The 19,908-nt window shown below is 39.9% G+C and overlaps 1 protein-coding gene across 1 annotated transcript; it reads right to left on the bottom strand.

Annotated features, from left to right (window-relative positions):
* Positions 1-356: 356 nt before the first annotated feature.
* On the bottom strand, positions 357-10,224 carry LOC146655212 (uncharacterized). Its single transcript, XM_085428837.1, has 3 exons — positions 10,051-10,224; positions 967-1,151; positions 357-873 (listed from the first exon to the last, which is right to left on the bottom strand). The coding sequence occupies exons 1-3, from the start codon at positions 10,222-10,224 to the stop codon at positions 357-359; spliced, it is 876 nt and encodes a 291-aa protein (XP_085284963.1).
* Positions 10,225-19,908: the final 9,684 nt, after the last annotated feature.

Here is a 19,908-nt window from a genome sequence, read left to right as displayed (position 1 = left end):
TTCACATACTGGTAGACTTTTATGCAGTACAATATTACTATTTATGCATAACAATTAAAACCCTTCCTCAGCAGATTAGCAGAAAAGAAAATATTGTGAGGGCACACAAACATGTCCAGAAATAAAAACTGAATATCACTGACAATATTATCTGAATATAAAAGCAAAGTAATATTGATATAAAGAAATTAATATTATAAACAATTTTAAAAACCAGAAGCTAAATCTACTGTCAGCTGACACTTATAACAATTTTCTCTTTTTAATTTATCAGCAATCTCACAAACGATTTTCTCTATTTTCCTCTCTCCAATGAACTCTGACTACATCAGCCCACCTCTCTGTGCTGCCATCAGTCACACTGATGTGGTGCTGACAGCTGCTGCAGTGCTGTCCATCCTGCAGCAGCACAGACATGCCAGCAGCTTGTCAATGCAACCTCTCTGCATGAAAACAGACAGAATCAAGTCCAGAAAAGGATGTAGCAGAAACAAACTAAACACCACAGTTTCTATGAAACAGCAGTGAAAGGGAGGTGTCCTACAGGCGTGAGAAAGGAAACACCAAACAATCCATATTTGAATCACAATCAGACAGTAGTTAAACAGCAACAGAACAAGAGTTCCTACAGTTCTCCGTTTTTCCTCTGTGGGCACTGAGGTGGCAGCACGCAGGGCTTTGATGGTTCCAGCTAAGCAGACGATGAACAGAGGAGCAGGGAGCAGAGCAAAAATAGGGGGGATTATAAACTGCTCAAAGACTGTGGCAGGAACTACAGTGATAATGCAAAAGGCCCAGACCAGAGCAGAGACCAGCAGAGAACGCTTTATTTGTCTGATGCAGGCCAGCAGTGGGCAGCCGATGAGGGAATATCTGCAACAGAAAACAGACGATTTCTCTAAATATCACAGAATATGCAGCCAGATATATGCAAGTACACAAAAACACAGTAATAAACACTGTTACCTTTCAGCAGCAAGGCACATTTGGAAGTAAACATTGGCCATCACACTGATGAAGTAAAAAGCAATGGCGATGTCATAATAGCATATTTTTGGTCTGGGCATCAAATAGACTCTTGCACAGAACTGGATTACGTTGGAGATGAGGAGGTTTGTGTAATAAATGATCTGGGCCCGATCTCTTCGCACCTGCAGAAATATTTATAAAAGTCAGAAAATACAAGAGAAGCATCTCATATTATCTCAAAGAAGTTTTGAACAAATACACAGTGATGTTAATAATAATATATTGGATTTATATAGCGCTTTTCAAGGCACCCAAAGCGCTTTACAATGCCACTATTCATTCACTCTCGCATTCACACACTGGTGGAGGCAGCTACGGTTGTAGCCACAGCTGCCCTGGGGCAGACTGACAGAAGCGAGGCTGCCATATCGCACCATCGGCCCCTCTGGCCAACAACAGTAGACGGTAGTGTAAAGTGTCTTGCCCAAGGACACAACGACCAGAACAGAGAGCCCGGGGATCGAACCGGCGACCTTCCGGTTACAGATACGCTTCCCAACCCCCTGAGCCACGGTCGCCTCATAATATCAAAGGTATCAAAGGTTTTAGTGATTAAGTACATTTGACTTGCTGTTTATTTTCAATTCAATTCAATTCTATTTATATGGCGCCAAATTACAACAGCAGTCGCTTCAACGTGCTTTATATTGTACAGCGACAGTGGGAAGGAAAAGCTCCCTTTTAACAGGAAAGGCTCAGGCTCAGGGAGGGGCGGCCATCTGCTGCGACCGGTTGGGGTGAGAGAAGGAAAACAGGATAAAGACATGCTGTGGAAGAGAGACAGAGGTTAATAACAGATATGGTCCAATGCATCATGGGAATCCCCTGGCAGCCTACGTCTATTGCAGCATAACTAAGGGAGGATTCAGGGTCACCTGGCCCAGCCCTAACTATATGCTTTAGCAAAAAGGAAAGTTTGAGGCCTAATCTTGAAAGTAGAGATAGTGTCTGTCTCCTGAATCCAAACTGGAAGCTGGTTCCACAGAAGAGGGGCCTGAAAACTGAAGGCTCTCCCTCCCATTCTACTTTTAAATACTCTAGGAACAACAAGTAGGCCTGCAGAGCGAGAGCTAAGTGCTCTAATAGGGTGATATGGTACTACAAGGTCATTAAGATAAGATGGGGCCTGATTATTTAAGACCATGTATGTGAGGAGCAGGATTTTGAATTCAATTCTGGATTTAACAGGAAGCCAATGAAGGGAAGCCAAAACAGGAGAAATCTGCTCTCTCTTTCTAGTCCCTGTCAGGACTCTTGCTGCAGCATTTTGGATTAGCTGAAGGCTTTTCAGCGAGTTTTTAGGACTTCCTGATAATAATGAATTACAGTCGTCCAGCCTGGAAGTAATAAATGCATGAACTAGTTTTTCAGCATCACTAAGAGACAGGATATTTCTAACTTTAGAGATGTTGCACAAATGGAAGAAAGCAGTCTTACATATTTGTTTAATATGTGCATTGAAGGACATGACCTGGTCAAAAATTACTCCATATTTCTAAGATTTTCAGGGCCGAGTACAATAACCTCAGTTTGATCTGAATTAAGAAGCAGAAAGTTAGTGGCCATCCAGGTCTTTATGTCTTTAAGACATTCCTGCAGTTTAACTCATTGGTGTGTGTTATCTGGCTTCATGGACAGATAGAGCTGGGTGTCATTTGCATAGCACTGAAAATGTATGCTATGTCTTCTAATGATGCTGCCTAAGGGAAGCATGTATAATGTAAACAGAACTGATCCTAGCACTGAACCCTGTGGAACTCCATAATTAACCTCAGTGTGTGAAGAGGACTCTCCATTTACATGAACAAATTGTAGTCTATTAGATAGATATGATACAAACCACTGCAGTGCAGTACCTGTAATACCTACAGCATGTTCTAGTCCCTCTAATAGGATATTATGGTCGACAGTATTGAACGCTGCACATTCGACAAGGCTAAGCATCAGGTCCTGGGTGAGGGACCAGATAAAGAGCTATTCCCATGACCCCCATGAAAAGACCATCAAGAGAACAGTTCACCCTGCCCTGGATAGGGTTACCGGGGCCCTGCCCTGGAGCCAGGCCCGGGGAGGGTGCCCGAGGGCGAGCATCTGGTGGCTGGGCCTTAGTCCATGGGGCCCGGCCGGGCACAGCCCAAAAAAGGGACATGGGCCCATCTTCCTGCAGGCCCACCACCCACAGGAGCCACCGTAGGGGTCAGGTGCAGTGTGAGTAGGGCCTGGCGGAGCAATTTCCGGCTACCAAGACTGGCAATTGGGATATGGAATTTCTCCTCTCTGGTGGGGAAGGACCCTGAGCTAGTGCGTGAGGTCGATAGGTACCGGCTAGATATAGTCGGGCTCACCTCAACGCATGGCCTGGGCTCTGGAACCAGTCTCCTGGAGAGGGGCTGGACTCTGTCTCAGTCTGGAGTTGCCCCTAGTGAGAGGCATTGGGCTGGGGTAGGTATCTTGGTATCCCCTCGGCTTGCTGCTGGGATGTTGGGGTTTCCCAGTGGACGAGAGAGTTTGTTCCCTTTGCCTTTGGGTCAGTGAACGGGTCCTGACTGTCATCTGTACTTATACACCGAGTGGCAGTTCAGAGTACCCAGCCTTCTTGGAGTCCCTGGGTGGGGCACTGAAGGGTGCTCCCCCTGGGGACTCTGTTGTCCTACTAGGAGACTTCAATGCTCATGTGGGCAACAACAGTGAGACCTGGAAGGGTGTGATTGGGAGGAATGACCACCCGGATCTGATAGGTACCGACAGGCCAAGCGAAATGCGGCACGGGCGGTGGCGGAAGCAAAAACTCGGGTGTGGGAAGAGTTCGGAGAGGCCATGGAAAAAGACTTTTGGACTGCCTCGAAGAGACTGTCAGGCAACTCAGGAGGGGAAAGCGGTGTTCTACCTGAACTGTGTATAGTGCCGGTGGAGTGCTGCTGACTTTGACTGAGAAAATTGTCAGGCGGTGGAAGGAATACTTCGAGGATCTCCTCAATCCCACTGGCACGTCTTGTTGTTGTTGTTGCCTGGAGACCAGCGGCAGTACCCCTGGACTGGCAGACCGGGGTGGTGGTTCCCATTTTTAAGAAAGGGGACCGGATGGTGTGTTCCAACTACAGGGGAATCACACTCCCCAGCCTCCCTGGGAAAGTCTATGCCAGGGTGCTGGAGAGGAGTCAAGTTAGTCAAACCTTGGATACAGGAGGGACAATGCAGTTTTTGTCCTGGTCGTGGAACATTGGACCAGCTCTTTATCCTCTCGAGGATACTCGGGGGTGCATGGGAGTTTGCCCAACCAGGCTACATGTGCTTTGTGGACTTGGAGAAGGCATTCGACTGTGTCCCTCCTGTGGGGGTTGCTCCGGGAGTAAGGGGTGTCTGGCCCATTGCTACGGGCCATTCAGTCTGTCACGGTTCTGGGTCAGTTTGACCCAGTATTTTGAGTTGTCATGTTTTTGCAGGTTTAGTTTAGTTCCATGTGTCATTCTCTCTATGTCGAGTCTGCGTCTTAGTGTGATGGTTTCTTGTTCCTGTTTTATTGTGAAGGTCTGCGTCTCATGTGAGTGTGTTCAGTTTTACCTCTGTCTCGTCTTGTTGATTATTCCCAGCTGTGTCCACCACCTGTGTGTAATTCCCCTGTGTTTCTCTGTGTATTTAAGTCTGGATAGTCATATTTTGGGGGGTTTAATAAATTTTCTAGAAATGAGAGCTGCTCCATCCAAATTGGGATGGATGCCTTCTCCCCTTAACAAGACCAGGTTTCCCTCAGAAGGTTTGCCAATTATCTATGAACACCATATCGTTTATCGCAGGTCGTTGACTCAGTGTTTTTAAGTTTCAAGTCTTTTTACTCTATTTTCCTTTATTTTTCCAGGTCTGGTATCTTAGTTTAATCTTTTCCTGGTTTCATTTTGTTCCTTGAGACCCTTTATTATTCTAACATCCCTTGTGTTTCCCTGTCTGTCATTTAGTCTCATCTGTATTTGGTCTCTCTTTGTTCCCCTATGTGGTTCCTCAGGTCAGTCGTGTCTCCATGTTTTATTTTCCCTTTTGTTCACTGTCTCAGTGTTAATTTCCTGTCTCAGTCTCTCTTTGTCTCATCCCCCCTCATTCCTTCGAGCTGTGCATCCAGTGAGTTCTGTGTTATTTACCAGTGAAAGAGTTTTTAGTTTATGTCCAGCCTACTTTCCTTGTTCTGCACCTTGATTCTCATTAAACCAGCTATTAAGCTGTTTCTGAGTTTACTAGTCCTGCATGTTGGGTCTTAACCTGCCTGCTATACGGCTGCATACTGTGTTTGTTCACCTCTTTATTTATTGTAAGTTATAGAGCAACAGGAATGTCATATCTAAAATCAAAATAATGATCAAAATCATCAAAATAGTCAAAATAATGATTAAATGTCTGCAGCACTCCAAATGTGTTCAGATGACTCTTCATATCATTCACAGTCAGACTGATATAAAAGTGATTAATGATAGTCAAAATTTACATACCACACAACAGATGACAATTATGGTCAAAAGCGGGAAGACGAAGATGTTACTGAAAATCACAAAAGTGAAAAACTCCATCTCTGGTTTCTCTCTGTGTGACGGAGCTGCTGAAATAAATTCGTTCACTTTTTCTGCAGTAAAGAAAAACAGTTGTTGAATATGCAGCATGTTAACATTGCTCTCATATCAGTTTGAAATTAAAGATGAAAACAAGGCTGAAGATAAAACGTTTGCTGAACTGAATTATTTAACAATATTGTGGCATCAGAAATGTAACCTAAAAATGCATCACAGCGCATTTCAAAGCCAACTCGGTAGAACTCAAATACATTTTTTCAGAAAAAGGATGATTTTATTGAAATGCACATGTTCATTTCCATCTCCCAGACAATATAAAATTATTTTTGAATGCAGAATTTGGTACTTAAAACAATCAGCATTGCTGCTACGAAAACCTCTCACTGCGTATCGCCAATACACAAACTGTTTTTGGTGTAAATAAATGATGTAAATAAACACTGATTTTTGCATATAAATATCTTGTATTTTGACTACCTTAAAATTGAAAACATTCAAATGATGGTTGGAGAGCAAAGGACTGCAGTACTTTATTTACAATTTGTCATTGATGTAAATTATATTAACTTTTTGTAAAGTCAACAAGAGTTTGAACAGCAGCACAATCACATGAAATATTGAGTACTGACCTGAATGAAACACACCAGTATCTGGTTCTTATTCTAACATGATATAAGCTAACCAATGTAACCTTTTGTATTTACACACACACACACACACACACACACACACACACACACACACACACACACACACACACACACACACACACACACAGAGAGAGAGAGAGAGAGAGAGATCTTTGGTAGTTTTGAAACGATAACAGAAAAGCATTTCTGTAATTTCAGCAATAATATGATTTTAGTGAAAAAGGGGTTTAATTTAATTACTGATGTTTACCTGATAAAAAGCTAACTGTATGTCCATATACACTGTTGCATATATTAGATTCAACACTGGAATCTATCATCATCATCAGGGTCTTTCAGTTAAAAAAGTTAATACAGACATTTCCATTGGGTTTTCATTTATACAACATCCATGTCATTCATATAAAAGCACCTCAAACATTAAAAAAAAAACCCAAAGAAATCAGTAAAACTTCTTTGTGTAACTTCCTGTCTCATAATTCTGATTTGTGCACATGAGCATGCAGTTTCCTTAAAACTGTTCTCCTCCTAAAGATAATGTGAATGTGACTCACCTCAGGACGGCTTCCTGTTGAGATAGTTTGTAAAATCAGCAGTCTAACGTTTCGACAGAATCTGAACGGGGAAATTGTGGTACTTTATATACCCCACCCCTCACGCATGGGCACACAAACACACTATAAACAGAATAGTCAGTAGATTTCAGTGGAGCTCTATTTAGTTGTAGTTTTAAAAATGAACAGTTCACTTCTCTGGAAAATTGTCTTTTTATTTTAGAGAATTGTGAAGTGTTGAGTGGGCCTCTGTCTGCTGGACAACACAAACTGCTGTCCTGCTGCTAAAATCTGTCAAATAATATCATAACTCAGTGTTTTTGCATAAGACACTAACATTTTTCCAACACTTCAGGAGATGCTAATGCATAAATGACTTTCTTTGCCCTCTGAAGAACTTCCCTGTGCAGCTGAGGAGCTTTATGTGGTGAGAGGCAGATAGAAAATCTATCATGTGAAGCTGGGTCTGGTTAACATGTTGAGATTGTGAGCTGAAGAATTTCAAAGTATTAGCACAGCTCAATAAGTACAGCTCAACATTTCACATCATCTGCTGTTCACACATGATCTTTCAGGACTGTGCTCAATAGTCATGCTGACAATAAGCAGGTTAACAGTTCACAGGGGCGCAGTCGCAAATGTCAAAGAAACCAGAAGCAGGCAGAAATCCACCATTCAAATCAATAACAAGCCTGAAAACCAGTCAGAGAGGCAAACAGAGCTGGTAACAAAATATATAAATAAATAACTGAATGAATGAAGTTTATCAATCTAAAATCTGTTTATTGAGAATGTTATTCAATGTTTATCCCAACTTTAATTAAAAAATACAGAAATCAGACAGTGTGAAAACAATAAGTAGGACTTGAATATAAATACTGTATATCCAGTCATATATAATTTGGTACATTTTGATATATTTTTGTTGGTGCTGATTTCAAATCGTTTTACTCCCCTTAAAGTTGCCGTTTTACTGTTTGTAGGAAGTGAGGAGCTCTGTGTGTGTTCTCATGCTCTCATTAATCAGGCATTTCAAACATGAGTTGTAGCTCAAGCTGTGCTGTTCATTGTCTCTGCACCTCCAGATGGTACCAGGTGATTGTAACATATTAGAAATACATTATGAACAAACACAATAATGCATTTGATGGTTTATTGAAATATGTTTGACATTATTATGACACCATGGTGCATCAACTTATTAGGAGGATGAAACAAAACTCTGTTGAATTAACTTGATGTTCTTCTTCTTCATGTAAAATAAATGTGACAAACTGAAAACCAGTTTGTGGATAATGAATCATAGATAATGAGTGAGAACTAACAGTAACTCATCTCGGTCCAGCAGATCTGCCTGAGAATTATTCTGCTCCAAGTGGGCTTAAGTATTGTTTTTCCCTCCCTCTGTCTCTCTTTCTCTCCCTCTGTCACCTGGGCGGAGTTCATTGTGGGTTCCCGCCTTTGCCAAACACACCTGAGAGATGGTGAACACCTGCGTCTCATTAACCAGCTTCTGCTTAAGGGAAGAAGCAAGACCGCTCTTTGCTGGATTGTTGCTTTAGTCGTGTCAGTGAAATCCTGGCTAGGACACTATAATTTCCTTGGTTTTTGCTTCTTGTGCTAACACGTTGTTTCCCTGTGTACAGACACCCTGGACCTGCTCTTGTTCCTTACGAAAAGTCCAGTGTGAGAGAGGCGTGAGACACTAATGAGACAGAAGAAAAGAGAGTGTTCACCCTCCTTTTCCCTGTGGATTCCCTGGAGACCTGATCCCTGCACCCTTGTTTATAGCACTTTTCCACTGTCACACATTTCACTTGTTGTTTTTGAATAAACCCCCATTCTTTCTTTGAGCGAAAGAGTCCTGCGCTTGAGTCCTCCAGTTACCATAGCAAATTAACTTTATGTTCTTCTTCTTCATGTAAAATAAATGTGACAAACTGAAAACCAGTTTGTGGATAATCATAATCATAAATAATGAATGAGAAGTGACAGCAGCTCATCTCAGGTTTTCTTTTATTACTTTTAAATTACTTTTAAAGACCCAAAACGTGCAAAGTTAACGAGTGCTTGATATACATGTCCAGGGCCAGGACTGTTCGCTCGCCCTTTTTTTCTCTGCACTGACAACACATAGTTTGGAGTAACTATGAATGGCCAAAACAGCTACTGCTATTGCTGTTATAGTTATCGGTGCCTTGCTTTTCTATGTTCACTTGCTTTCCATCATCTTTCAGCTGGATGCTATAAGTGCATGGTAGACATCAAACCTTTGAAGACATCCTCATAATGATGTACAATGGAGTCACCTGCTCCTCGTTGTCCAGTTGCTGCTTCTGCACAGCTGATGTGGTACACTCTTTCTACTAGATTTAATCTTTTGGATGTCACGCCACCCAGCAGCGATTCACGACCCTCTGGTACAACATTAAACAATACATCATAATCTTTGTGTTTTATTGACACTTTAAGTCTGCATTGACCACTGCTTTCAATATTCTTCCCATTGTAGTCTTTTAGAGGTACTCTTTTCTTTATTATTTTGGGCTTTGGTTTCATAGCATTGATCTCTGTCATGCTGATTAGGTTTACATGTATCAATCCTTAGTGTCACCAAAGTTTCTTGTATTGGGAGTGAAATACTCCACATGTCTTCATAATCTGAGCGTCTCTCGCTGTCTTCTGCTTCATTATGCTCAGTTTTTACATCCCCAAGTGACACTATGCCCACAAAGAAAGTCTCACTTAAGTCAGTCACTAAATGCACCGATTTGGGTTTGGTTTCAGACAGACATTGTATGGCAAAATGATTTTTTCCATTGCATTTTAAACATCTTTTGCCATAAGCAGGACACTGTCTAGGTTCATGTCTGGCACCACATCGCTTACAGGAGTACAGTGTATCCTCTTTGCTGGACTTTTGTGACATATTCTTCCTTAATTTCTTTTAACCACAGCTGTTTTTGCACTATCATGTACTGCAGTGACACTTGTCTCATTAAATGTCTTTGCATGCTGCAGGGCTAACTCACTTGCATGACACAGTCTTTCTGCTTCATCCAGAGTTAGTTGGGAATCTCTGAGCAGCCGTTCTCTAGTACCTTTATTATGGATCCCATACACAATTTGATCACAAACCATAGACTCTTTCAGCTCTCCAAACTCACACGACTGTGACTTTAGCTTCAAATCAGTCACAAAGCAATCAAAAGTCTCTTCTGGTTGCTGCATCCGAGATCAGAAAACATACCTTTCATATACTGTGTTCTTCTGTGGTGAACAGTGTGCATCAAACTTTTTAACCACTTTGTCGTACTTATTCCTGTCACCAATTTCCTCAAACTCAAACATGTTGAAGACTTCAATGGCTTGAGGAACAGCTACCGTGAGCAGCAATGCAATTTTCCTGGCATCGGGTTTAGAGTCCAGTCCCATGGCAGCCATATATACATATAAACTGCTGCTTAAAACACCGCCAGTTGCTGGCCACATTCCCCACCAGTTTCAGTCCTTCCGGTGGCTTCAAACTTTCCATCTCAAACAGAATTTTGAACGGCTATCACTTCCACTCTTTCACTTTTACTCCTGATACCATGTGTTGTCTTCGTAGCGCTTGACACAGCATCCACTTATGGTTCCACTTCTTGTGGCCGTGTCTTGATTTTCTCTACATGCATGGTTCCCACAGTAAAGCATAAAGGTGGAGGTGTGATGGTGTGGGGGTGTTTTGCAGGTGACACTGTTGGGGATTTACTCAAAACTGAAGGCACACTGAATCAGCATGACCACCAAAGCATCCTGCAGCGACGTCCCATCCCAACCAGTTTGCATTTAGTTGGACCATCATTTACTTTTCAACAGGACAATGACCCCAAACACACCTCCAGGCTGTGAAAGGGCTAAAGAAGACCAAGAAGGAGAGTGATGATGGAGTGCTGCACAAGGTGGCCTGGCCTCCACAGTCACCTGACCTAAACCCAATGGAGATGGTTTGGGATGAAATGGACCACAGAGTGAAGGCAAAAGAGCTCAGGTGGTAGAGCAGGTCATCTACTGATGGGAAGGTTGGTGATTCAATTCCTGGCTTCCTCTAGTTTGCATGCCAAAGATTGGGAAAGATACTAACCCCAAGTTGCTCTCCAGTGCATCCATCGGAGTATGTGTGTGAATGTTACTTAGAAAACACCTAGAAAAATGTGCATGGGTGAATGCACAAGTTGTGTAAAGTGCTTTGAGTGCTCAGACGAGTAGAAAAGCGCTGTACAAGAACCAGTCCATTTACCAAAAAAAATCAATTAAAATAAAAAAACATGCTGTATTTTAGCCTTACTGATTGATTAATGAATTGATTTTTCAGAGTGAAAACAAGGAACTTGTCTGTGGTACACTACATGCTCCACCCTATTTACACACACACACACACACACACACACATGTTTTTACATCATAGTGAGAACATCTGATTGACACAGTTTTTCCCCGAGCTCCTTAACGTAACTAACTTTAAACCTAAATCTGCATTTTGAGCTGCAAAAGTCCCTTCAGATTTGTGCAGACTATGGTAAATACTTTGGTTGATCTGTTAGCCAGTGCCTATTTTAAAATTCTACTCAATGCTAGTTATTAATGTATTAATTTCACTTCATATCTCTGATAAGTGGCACTTTTATTTTAGGGATTCCTGCAGCCAGTCCTTAGCAGTGCCATGTCTTCCAGCACAACAGGAAACAATGACCCTGCGTAATTGCCATTTTTATTTTAACAGACTTTATTCAATTCAGTTCTGTGTAAAAACTTGATAATAGGGCTTTGGAGCGTGATGTCACGGGGGTGGGCGTGGAAAGGATTTTGGCCCGATCCGCCATTTTGGGGGTCTAAGTAAGGAGCGAAAGCATAGCCATGGTTCGTACTTGCTGTGTGGTCGGCTGCAATCTTACGACCGGCACGGGAATAAGTTTCGATTGTCTTTTTATGCTTTCCCAACCTGGAAGCAACATGAAGGAGCTCATGTATCGGATATTACCAAACGAAGGCGTCTAGCCTGGATAGCAGCCGTGAGACGAGCTGATATCAAGTTCTGTTACGTCTCCAGATATATCAGCTGGTGTGCTCAAGACATTTTCATTCCGGTAAGTTCTAAATATGTTCACATCACACTTTATAGCTGAATAATATCATCGTTGGTGGTCTCGGAAGTTATAGAAATTGCGATCAAACATAGAATGGAGTGACTTGATTGGTTGATGTAAAGACAATAAATGAAATGAGACAGGAAGGACACAAATTGGCGTTAATAATTTACCCGATTATCAATGTGTTAATTTACATGTACTTTACAATTATGGGCATATAATATGATAACGTTATTTTAGCAGTTCAATGATAAATGTGTAACATTAATTATGGTGGGGGGTGGGAAATGGCTATTTCACTCGATGCACTCCAGCTGACTTACTTTGGTATGAATGACGACGTACTCAGAGTTTGGCGGCTTGAAAATAGCCAAATCTTGCACCCAGCCATTTGTAAATTGGATGTGCGCCTCCAGTGACTTGTAATTACGAAACTGGTTCGCTGTGTAAGCGCTTACTCCACAAACAAGATACGTGAAGATATTGGGGTAGGACAGTGGCGGTAAGTCGTCTGGGTCTTTACTCCACTGACGTATTTCATTTGGGTCCATATTTGCGATGCACTCTATGTTTTTTTCAAGTACCGCTGCTTCGCCTCTGGACGCAATCGGTCTCTATACCGTCCGTTTTCTTTTGAGCTGCTTTTAAGCATCTTTCTTGTCGTCGTCGTTCCAACACAGTGTGTTTGTTTTGATTCGTAGACCCCGAAAATGGAGCTGCGCTCCCACAATGCATTGCGGCGTGACGTCAACTCCAAAGCCCTATTACACACAAACCTTGAATAATTTCCTTTACCCTTTTCAGAACTTGTCCCTGTAGTGCAGGTGTTTCAGACAGGAAGTTGGTTTAGTGTGTGAACAAAGATCTCTCATATTAGGTTTATTTACCCTGTGAAAAATTAGATGCAAATGTCAGTACAGACTATAGCTGCAATGTAATGTACATATGATATGTAATCAACATGTTGCATGAGCATTTAATGATTGTGTCTCTCAAGGAAAAATAGTGGGACATGTGTCTGGACAAGTTGATGAAAAGAGTTAAGTTCAAATAGTCACATTTCCTTAGAATGTCCTCACTGACATAGATCATCACAGTACAATAAGTGAAAATAAGTCAGTTTGTCAGTTAACATATTCCATAAACCCATAGTTGAAGTCTCCATGAAAATAATTACTGACCCCTGAATTCTTGTGTAATGGTCATATTTGTTTAGCACACACACAGTAGACTGTGATGGTGAAGGTTTAAATGTAAGTAGTTTACTCTAACAGGTCCTGCATGCTGAGAAACAAGCAGCAGTAACCACACGGGGAAACATCTGTGGCTGAAACAAGAATCAGTATATTAACTGTGGTGACTTTCAGGTTGCACATGGTAAGAAGACATCTTTACCATCATGTACATCCCCAACATTGACATCTGAGTGTAGGTAAGATAGAGGTTTTTTTTTGTTTGTTTTTTGTTTTGTTTTGTTTTGCTTTTTTTGGGGGGGGGGGGGGGTAATCCACAATGGGTTATTACTTTTTTACTTCACCAAGCTGTTCACATTTGCATGAATGCCAAAAAACAACAGAATGAGAAGAACAATGCAAAGTGTCTGAGATCAACTGCTTGTTGCCCATCTTCAGGATAGTGATGCTGCAGACTCATGTCAGCAGCATCAGCTGTCATAGCCGTCTGCATCTCTTTGTCCTTTGAATTTGTAATACTATCTATCAGAATAAAGCCACAATCAAAGTCCAGGATAAGTGTTTGAGGAAAGACAGGTGGGATTTGGGGGGTTATTAAATTAGGATTGATTATCGCACTGCAACAATACAATAATATCTTCTGCTCTGGAGAAAAAACAGTCTGGGATATAATTTATTCATGTTTTTAATCATAATTCATTATGCTTATGTAAAATACTTGCATTTGAACCTTTACCATTGTTTCCCAGTAAAGTGTGTCTTTGCTTGACAACAGTGAGCTTTACCCACAAGCTGAAAGGTGTCACAGTAACCACGGTGACCCATATTTCAACCACAAATGTTTTCCTGTGATGTTACTGTTGATCATTTCTCCTCATACAGGAAATGGTTGAGCAATTTTTCTTTGTCTTCATTTTGGATTTATAAATTCAGTTTCCACACACTGCAGTAGACTGGTGATCCTGTCCAGGGTTTAAAATTGATGTAAAATTTAAACACACACACATTTTGAGGCTAATATAGAAAACGGAAAAATAAGTAATAACTGTGGTTCGTTCTTCATTCACACGATGACCTTCAACCTTCCTGTCATGTTCGGGTCAAATCAGTGGGGCACCATTTGTAAACTGAATCATGCTGAAATTAACGCCAATATTTTTCCACATTTAACTTAAAACCTTACAAAAACATGTTTTTTTGAGTCATTTTTTGCAACATTTAGTAAAATATTTATAACTTTTTATATTTAAAACACAATGTTAAATATTAAACGTTAAATGTTAAATCTAAATATTATATTTAAATCTAAATGTTAAATCCATTTAGCTAAAAACATGAGAAGAGCCGTTTTGTCGGCTAATCAACTGTTCAGCAGTAGAGCACCCTCAGCAGCTGCAGTCTCCACGTCGCAATTCCCGCAGCACAGCTGGCAGGCAAGAAGTGAAGCAGCTCATGGCGGCGGAAGTGACCATCAGGGAAGAGCAGACACAATCTGACCACTATCGGCACACATTAGCACCGGAGGGTTTCGTAAACCTTTTATTTTGGTATTTCTGTTGACCTGTACAATAAAAAATACATTTGCATGTTAGCTACATTTTTATTTTCCTGTAACATTTAGATTTAACATTTAACATTTACATTTAAATATAACATTTAGATTTAACATTTACATTTAAATATAATATTTAGATTTAACATTTAACATTTACATTTAAATATAATATTTAGATTTAACATTTAAAATTGTGTTTTAAATATAAAAAGTTACAAATATTTTACTAAATGTTGTAAAGAATGACTCAAAAAAACATGTTTTTGTAAGGTTTTGAGTTAAATATGGAAAAATGTTGCCGTTAATTTCAGCATGATTCAGTTTACAAATGGCACCCCTTACAAATCTGACCAATTTACAACTTAAAAGAGTCATAAATATTGAGTTTTACATCTGTTTGCTTCAACACCTTATGATATCCTCCACACTATGCACACATATAAAAGTGATGAGCACCACCTTTCACTGAATTTTGAGTGTTTTTATCAACCTTATGTGGTGTTCCTGGTCAGACTGCCATGGGAAATGAATGGGAATCAATATTAATATTAATAATAGTCCATATTAAACAGGTCAGATTAAGACTTCATCTTTAATTTGATGTCATTATGTCATGTTAATAGTTAAAATGTTGAAATTTAATCATTCTTATTAATAAGATGTATAAAGACCTGGAGAATTGTACATCTGTAGAAAGTCTTTAGAAGCAGAACAAGCTTGTTTTGTGCAAACATTGCAACAGTTAAAGTTTTACAGTCAAACTCCAGCATTCATTAATGTGAGATGAGTATCTTCCCGTCCACTTAGGCTTGCAAAAAAATGACTTCAATTTTGAATGATAAAAACTGATAAAGACTTCTTTACGTCAGATATGAGGAAGTCTCTGATTAGTTTTTGACTTCCTATCTTTAAAATGTGTTGCCATTTCAAACCCTATGTCTCCATCTAGTGACCAAAAAACTTTCTTTACATGGTCATACTCAATGAATAAGTGGCTGTAGCTTCACTAACATATCATTTGGATAACATGTGCATTTTAATTTGGTTTTTTAATTAAAAAACTAAATGTATGATATGATGATGGTACTTGGTCTTCGACCCAGCAGTCTGAGTTTGTGTTGACTTTATTGTTTATTTTTTTGGATTTAAGAGAAGATTTATAATCTGTCTCTATTTTTAGTGTCGAGTATATTATTTTTTCATGCATCTGAGTTTATTTTTTCTGAATTCTAATATTGATCCTTTGTTCCTCATGATGTTAGTTTCAATGTCAATGTCCTGTTTCCCAATAATGTCCCTGATCATGTCTGTCTGTGTTCTGTCTCCATGGCTCTCTGCATTTGTAGTGCTATGTGTTTTTCTCAAATTATGTTCCCATGTTTATGTCTCTATGTTTTGCACCTTTGCTTTATCAGGTTGTCATGTCTCAATGTCTGTTTATCCCCAGTCCCAGTGTCAAGCCCTCATGTCTTAGTCTGAGTCTCAGTGAGTGTGTGTTACTTCCTGTTTTATGTTGATAGTCTGCCAAAGCTTTCATTTTTGCTTCCCTTGTCTCGTCAGTCAGATTGTGTTCAGCTGTGTCCCCCAAGTGTGTCCCCTCTCCCCTAATCTCCTGTGTATATATTGTCTGAGTCCCTCTGTGTCACATTGTCCCCACAACCTGTGTGTTCCCATGTAGTTTCTCAGTTTGTAGTTTCATTCTTTCTTAAATATTTGTGTGTTTGTGTCATCATATACAGCAATAAACCTGCCTCCTTTTTTTATTCATCACATCTGCTGCAGCATCATAGCTGCAATGTTGTATCTGCAGCTACCTCTCCTGCAGTCTTCTCCAAACTGCAGCAACACAGAGATAACAGCAGCTTGTCGATGGAGCCTTTCCACATTAGAAATAAAACAGAATCAAATCCATGAAAGGACCGAGATCCAAATTGAAGATTTGAAGGTCAGGAAAATTAATGGGGTAATGAAGTGAAATTGTTACAATATAAAAGAAAATTATGGGAAGGAACATCAACCATTAAAGAACAAGAGAACTAAGGTTTCTAAAATTGTGTTTTTCTTCAGTGGGCACTGAGATGGCAGCAGGTGATATCAAAGTGTGCTCGTAAATCTGCACAAACTGGTGTGTTTAGTCACCAGATGGTGGCATAAAGCTGCAAATGGCACTCTGTATTAAATATATATGCTAGAGGGTGTGTTAAGCAGCTGCGCTGGTTTTAGTCTTCAGTCATGTAATAAGTACATGGCTATGTACCTAAGTATTCACCATCACTGTCTGCGTGACATGTATTCATTAATGGCTTTCACTGATATTGATTTTTATTTTTCACTGATGCTGGAATTCATCTCTTTAGGCTTCAGTCACACAGTCCTAGAAACCGGTCAGTGACCAGAGATGGGCAGTAATGCATTACTGTAATCCGATTACTTTTTTCAACGAGTAAAGTAAGGGATTACTATTGCAAAAACGGTAATTAGATTCCCGTTACTTTCCTGTAGGAACGCTGCATTACTGCGTTACTCAAACCGTGATTTTTTTTGCGAGAATGTCTCATGACAGTGACGTAAGCGAGTGCGACGTTCGTGACAACAGCTGTGTGCAGATCAACAATGGATCATATATCGAGTGCGGGAGAGAGTATGAGCGTGCAGCGTTTAAAGCATGGAAGTACTGACCTTACTTTGAGTTTGATTCCATACAAAGTGACAAAAACATTAGTGTCCGCTGTGCGTGGGAAGAAAACTTGTTTTTACAGCGAAAAAAAACCCTAAACTTCCAAGGAAGCACCGGGTGCGCTACCACATAATGGGAAATTCACAGAGAAACTCGCTGATTCTTCAACTGACCGCTGCGGCACACCTGCACCAGGGTAAACCTCCGCCTGCCCCACTCCTGCTTTACAGGTGAAAATAGAGCAACAGGACCGCTGAGTCTTTGACTTTATTTATTTTCTGCTGTGTTTTACTTGCATCTATTTGAAAGACTGCGTGTAAACACAAAAACTATTTTATTTTATGTGCTGGAATGTGCAGAAAATAGGTTTAAATGTTAAACTAATTTCTTTCAGTCAGAGAATGTTGCATATAATTTAATTTTGCTTGATGTATAAAGTTAAAAGATTAAAACTAATAAAACAAATTTTAAAAAGAGACTTTTCCATTTGATTACATTTTATATGATGGATTATGCAGAAAGTAGAATTGGGCTGAAAAATCTATTTCTTTATCACCTATTCAGGTTGTAAATCATCTTTTTAAAAAGTAACAAAGTAATTAATTACTTTTGAAAATAAGTAATCAGTAAAGTAACGGAATTACTGTTTGGGGGAAGTAATCAGTAATTAGTTACTGATTACTTTTTTCAAGTAACTTGACCAACACTGCTGCTCAGTAGACCATTTTACACTTTTAATTTCTCACAAAATTACTTCTAGAAGGGAGCTGCGTCCTGCATGACACACTGCCGCGAATCTTGAAATGGCGGTATGCGCTAACAGTTTTATCACCTACCCCATTCTAGGCTAAACAATAGTTACACAAGCATTCAGTAGTCGCGCTGCGTAGCGTACTCAGGGGTTATTGTCTATTAGCTGCAACACACCTTTTCTCAGTTCCAGCGAGGCTGCGACCTTGTCTTACTTCTCCTCTGGTCTTTTCCCGTTATCTCGACTTTTTGCAGCCAAGTGTGGGCGAGAGTCTCCTGCAAACTTACTTCTAAGAGAGTGATACGCTGTAAGAGCCTTTATTATTCAGGGCCGAGTCCATTTAATACTGCACTATACAATTAGAGGGCACTTTAGTTAATATAAAGCATATATTTAAATAATTTCATCTCAACAGTTATTCCTTTTTATTTCAACCTGAGTGATGGAGTGATTTTTTTCACCAAGCTGTCCACATTTGCATAAATGCCAAAAAACAACAGAATAAGAAGAACAATGCAAAGTGTCTGAGATCAACTGCTAGTTGCCCATCTTCAGGATAGTGATGCTGCAGACTCATGTCAGCAGCATCAGCTGTCATAGCCGTCTGCATCTATTTATCCTCTGACCTCGTAATACCATCTATCAGAATAAAGTCCAGGATAAGTGAAGACAGGTGTGATTTTTGGGGTTATTAAATTAGGATTGATTATCGCACTGCAACAATACAATAATATCTTCTGCTTTTTCCGTTATGTCTGCCCTTTTCTCCTTCTTCTTTTTTCTGGAGAAAAAACAGTCTGGGATATAATTTATTCATGTTTTTAATCATAATTCATTATGCTTATGTAAAATACTTCCATTTAAACCTTTACCATTGTTTCCCAGTAAAGTGTGTCTTTGCTTGAAAACAGTGAGCTTTAACCACAAGCTGAAAGGTGTCACAGTAACCACGGTGACCCTGTCCAGGGTTTAAAATTAATGTATAATTTAAACACACACATTTTCAGGCTTTTATAGAAAATGAAAAAACGTGTAATAATCGTGGTTCTTTCATTCACATGATGATCTTAAATATTCAACAGGTCAGATTAAGACTTCATCTTTCATTTGATGTCATTATGTCATGTTTATAGTTAACATGTTAAAATGTAATCATTCTTATCAATAAGATGTATAAAGGCCTGGAGAATTGTACATATGTAGAAAGTCTTTAGAAGCAGAACAAGCTTGTTTTGTGCAAACTTACCAACAATTAAGGTATTAGAGTTGAACTCCAGCATTCATTAATGTGACATGTGCATCTACCAGCCTCTGAGGGTGTGTTATAGTTGTCCTGTTGTTATAGTTTAGTAGTTTTTATGTTCCCTTAACATAAACAAACATAAACAAATATAAATCCATCCAAGTAAACACTGACAAAAAATGTCAGTGTTATAAAACAAAGTACAGCTCTGCAATGTCCATCAATGGAACACTTTTTGTGCAACCTGAAAAAGGGAATTTACTCATCTAAATAAAAGTGCTTATGGGATTCAACCAAAATATCAAATCTGAGATTTTACATGTTATCGTGTTTTCTCAGTGTTTATTTTTAACTTCCAAATTTTTGTGCAGGAATACAAACTGGTCGACATGCTCAGCTCTCAGGACACTTCTCTGTGCATTTACTGTCTCCTGCAAAGGAGAAAACTCTCTTTGCAGAGACACTTGTTCCAGGAATGCAAAGGAAACTCCTTGCTACTTTGGATAGCTGTTCATAGTCCTTCCACCAACGTAGAGGATTTCCTGTGAGATGCAAAGGGACCTCATCT

The sequence above is a fragment of the Rhamphochromis longiceps genome, linkage group LG13 (assembly GCF_057381845.1).
Source record: "Rhamphochromis longiceps isolate RC_006_pf linkage group LG13, R_longiceps_female_GT1.1, whole genome shotgun sequence".
In the NCBI taxonomy this organism is placed as follows: Eukaryota; Metazoa; Chordata; class Actinopteri; order Cichliformes; family Cichlidae; genus Rhamphochromis; species Rhamphochromis longiceps.
This window is presented reverse-complemented; position numbering and strand designations above follow the sequence as displayed.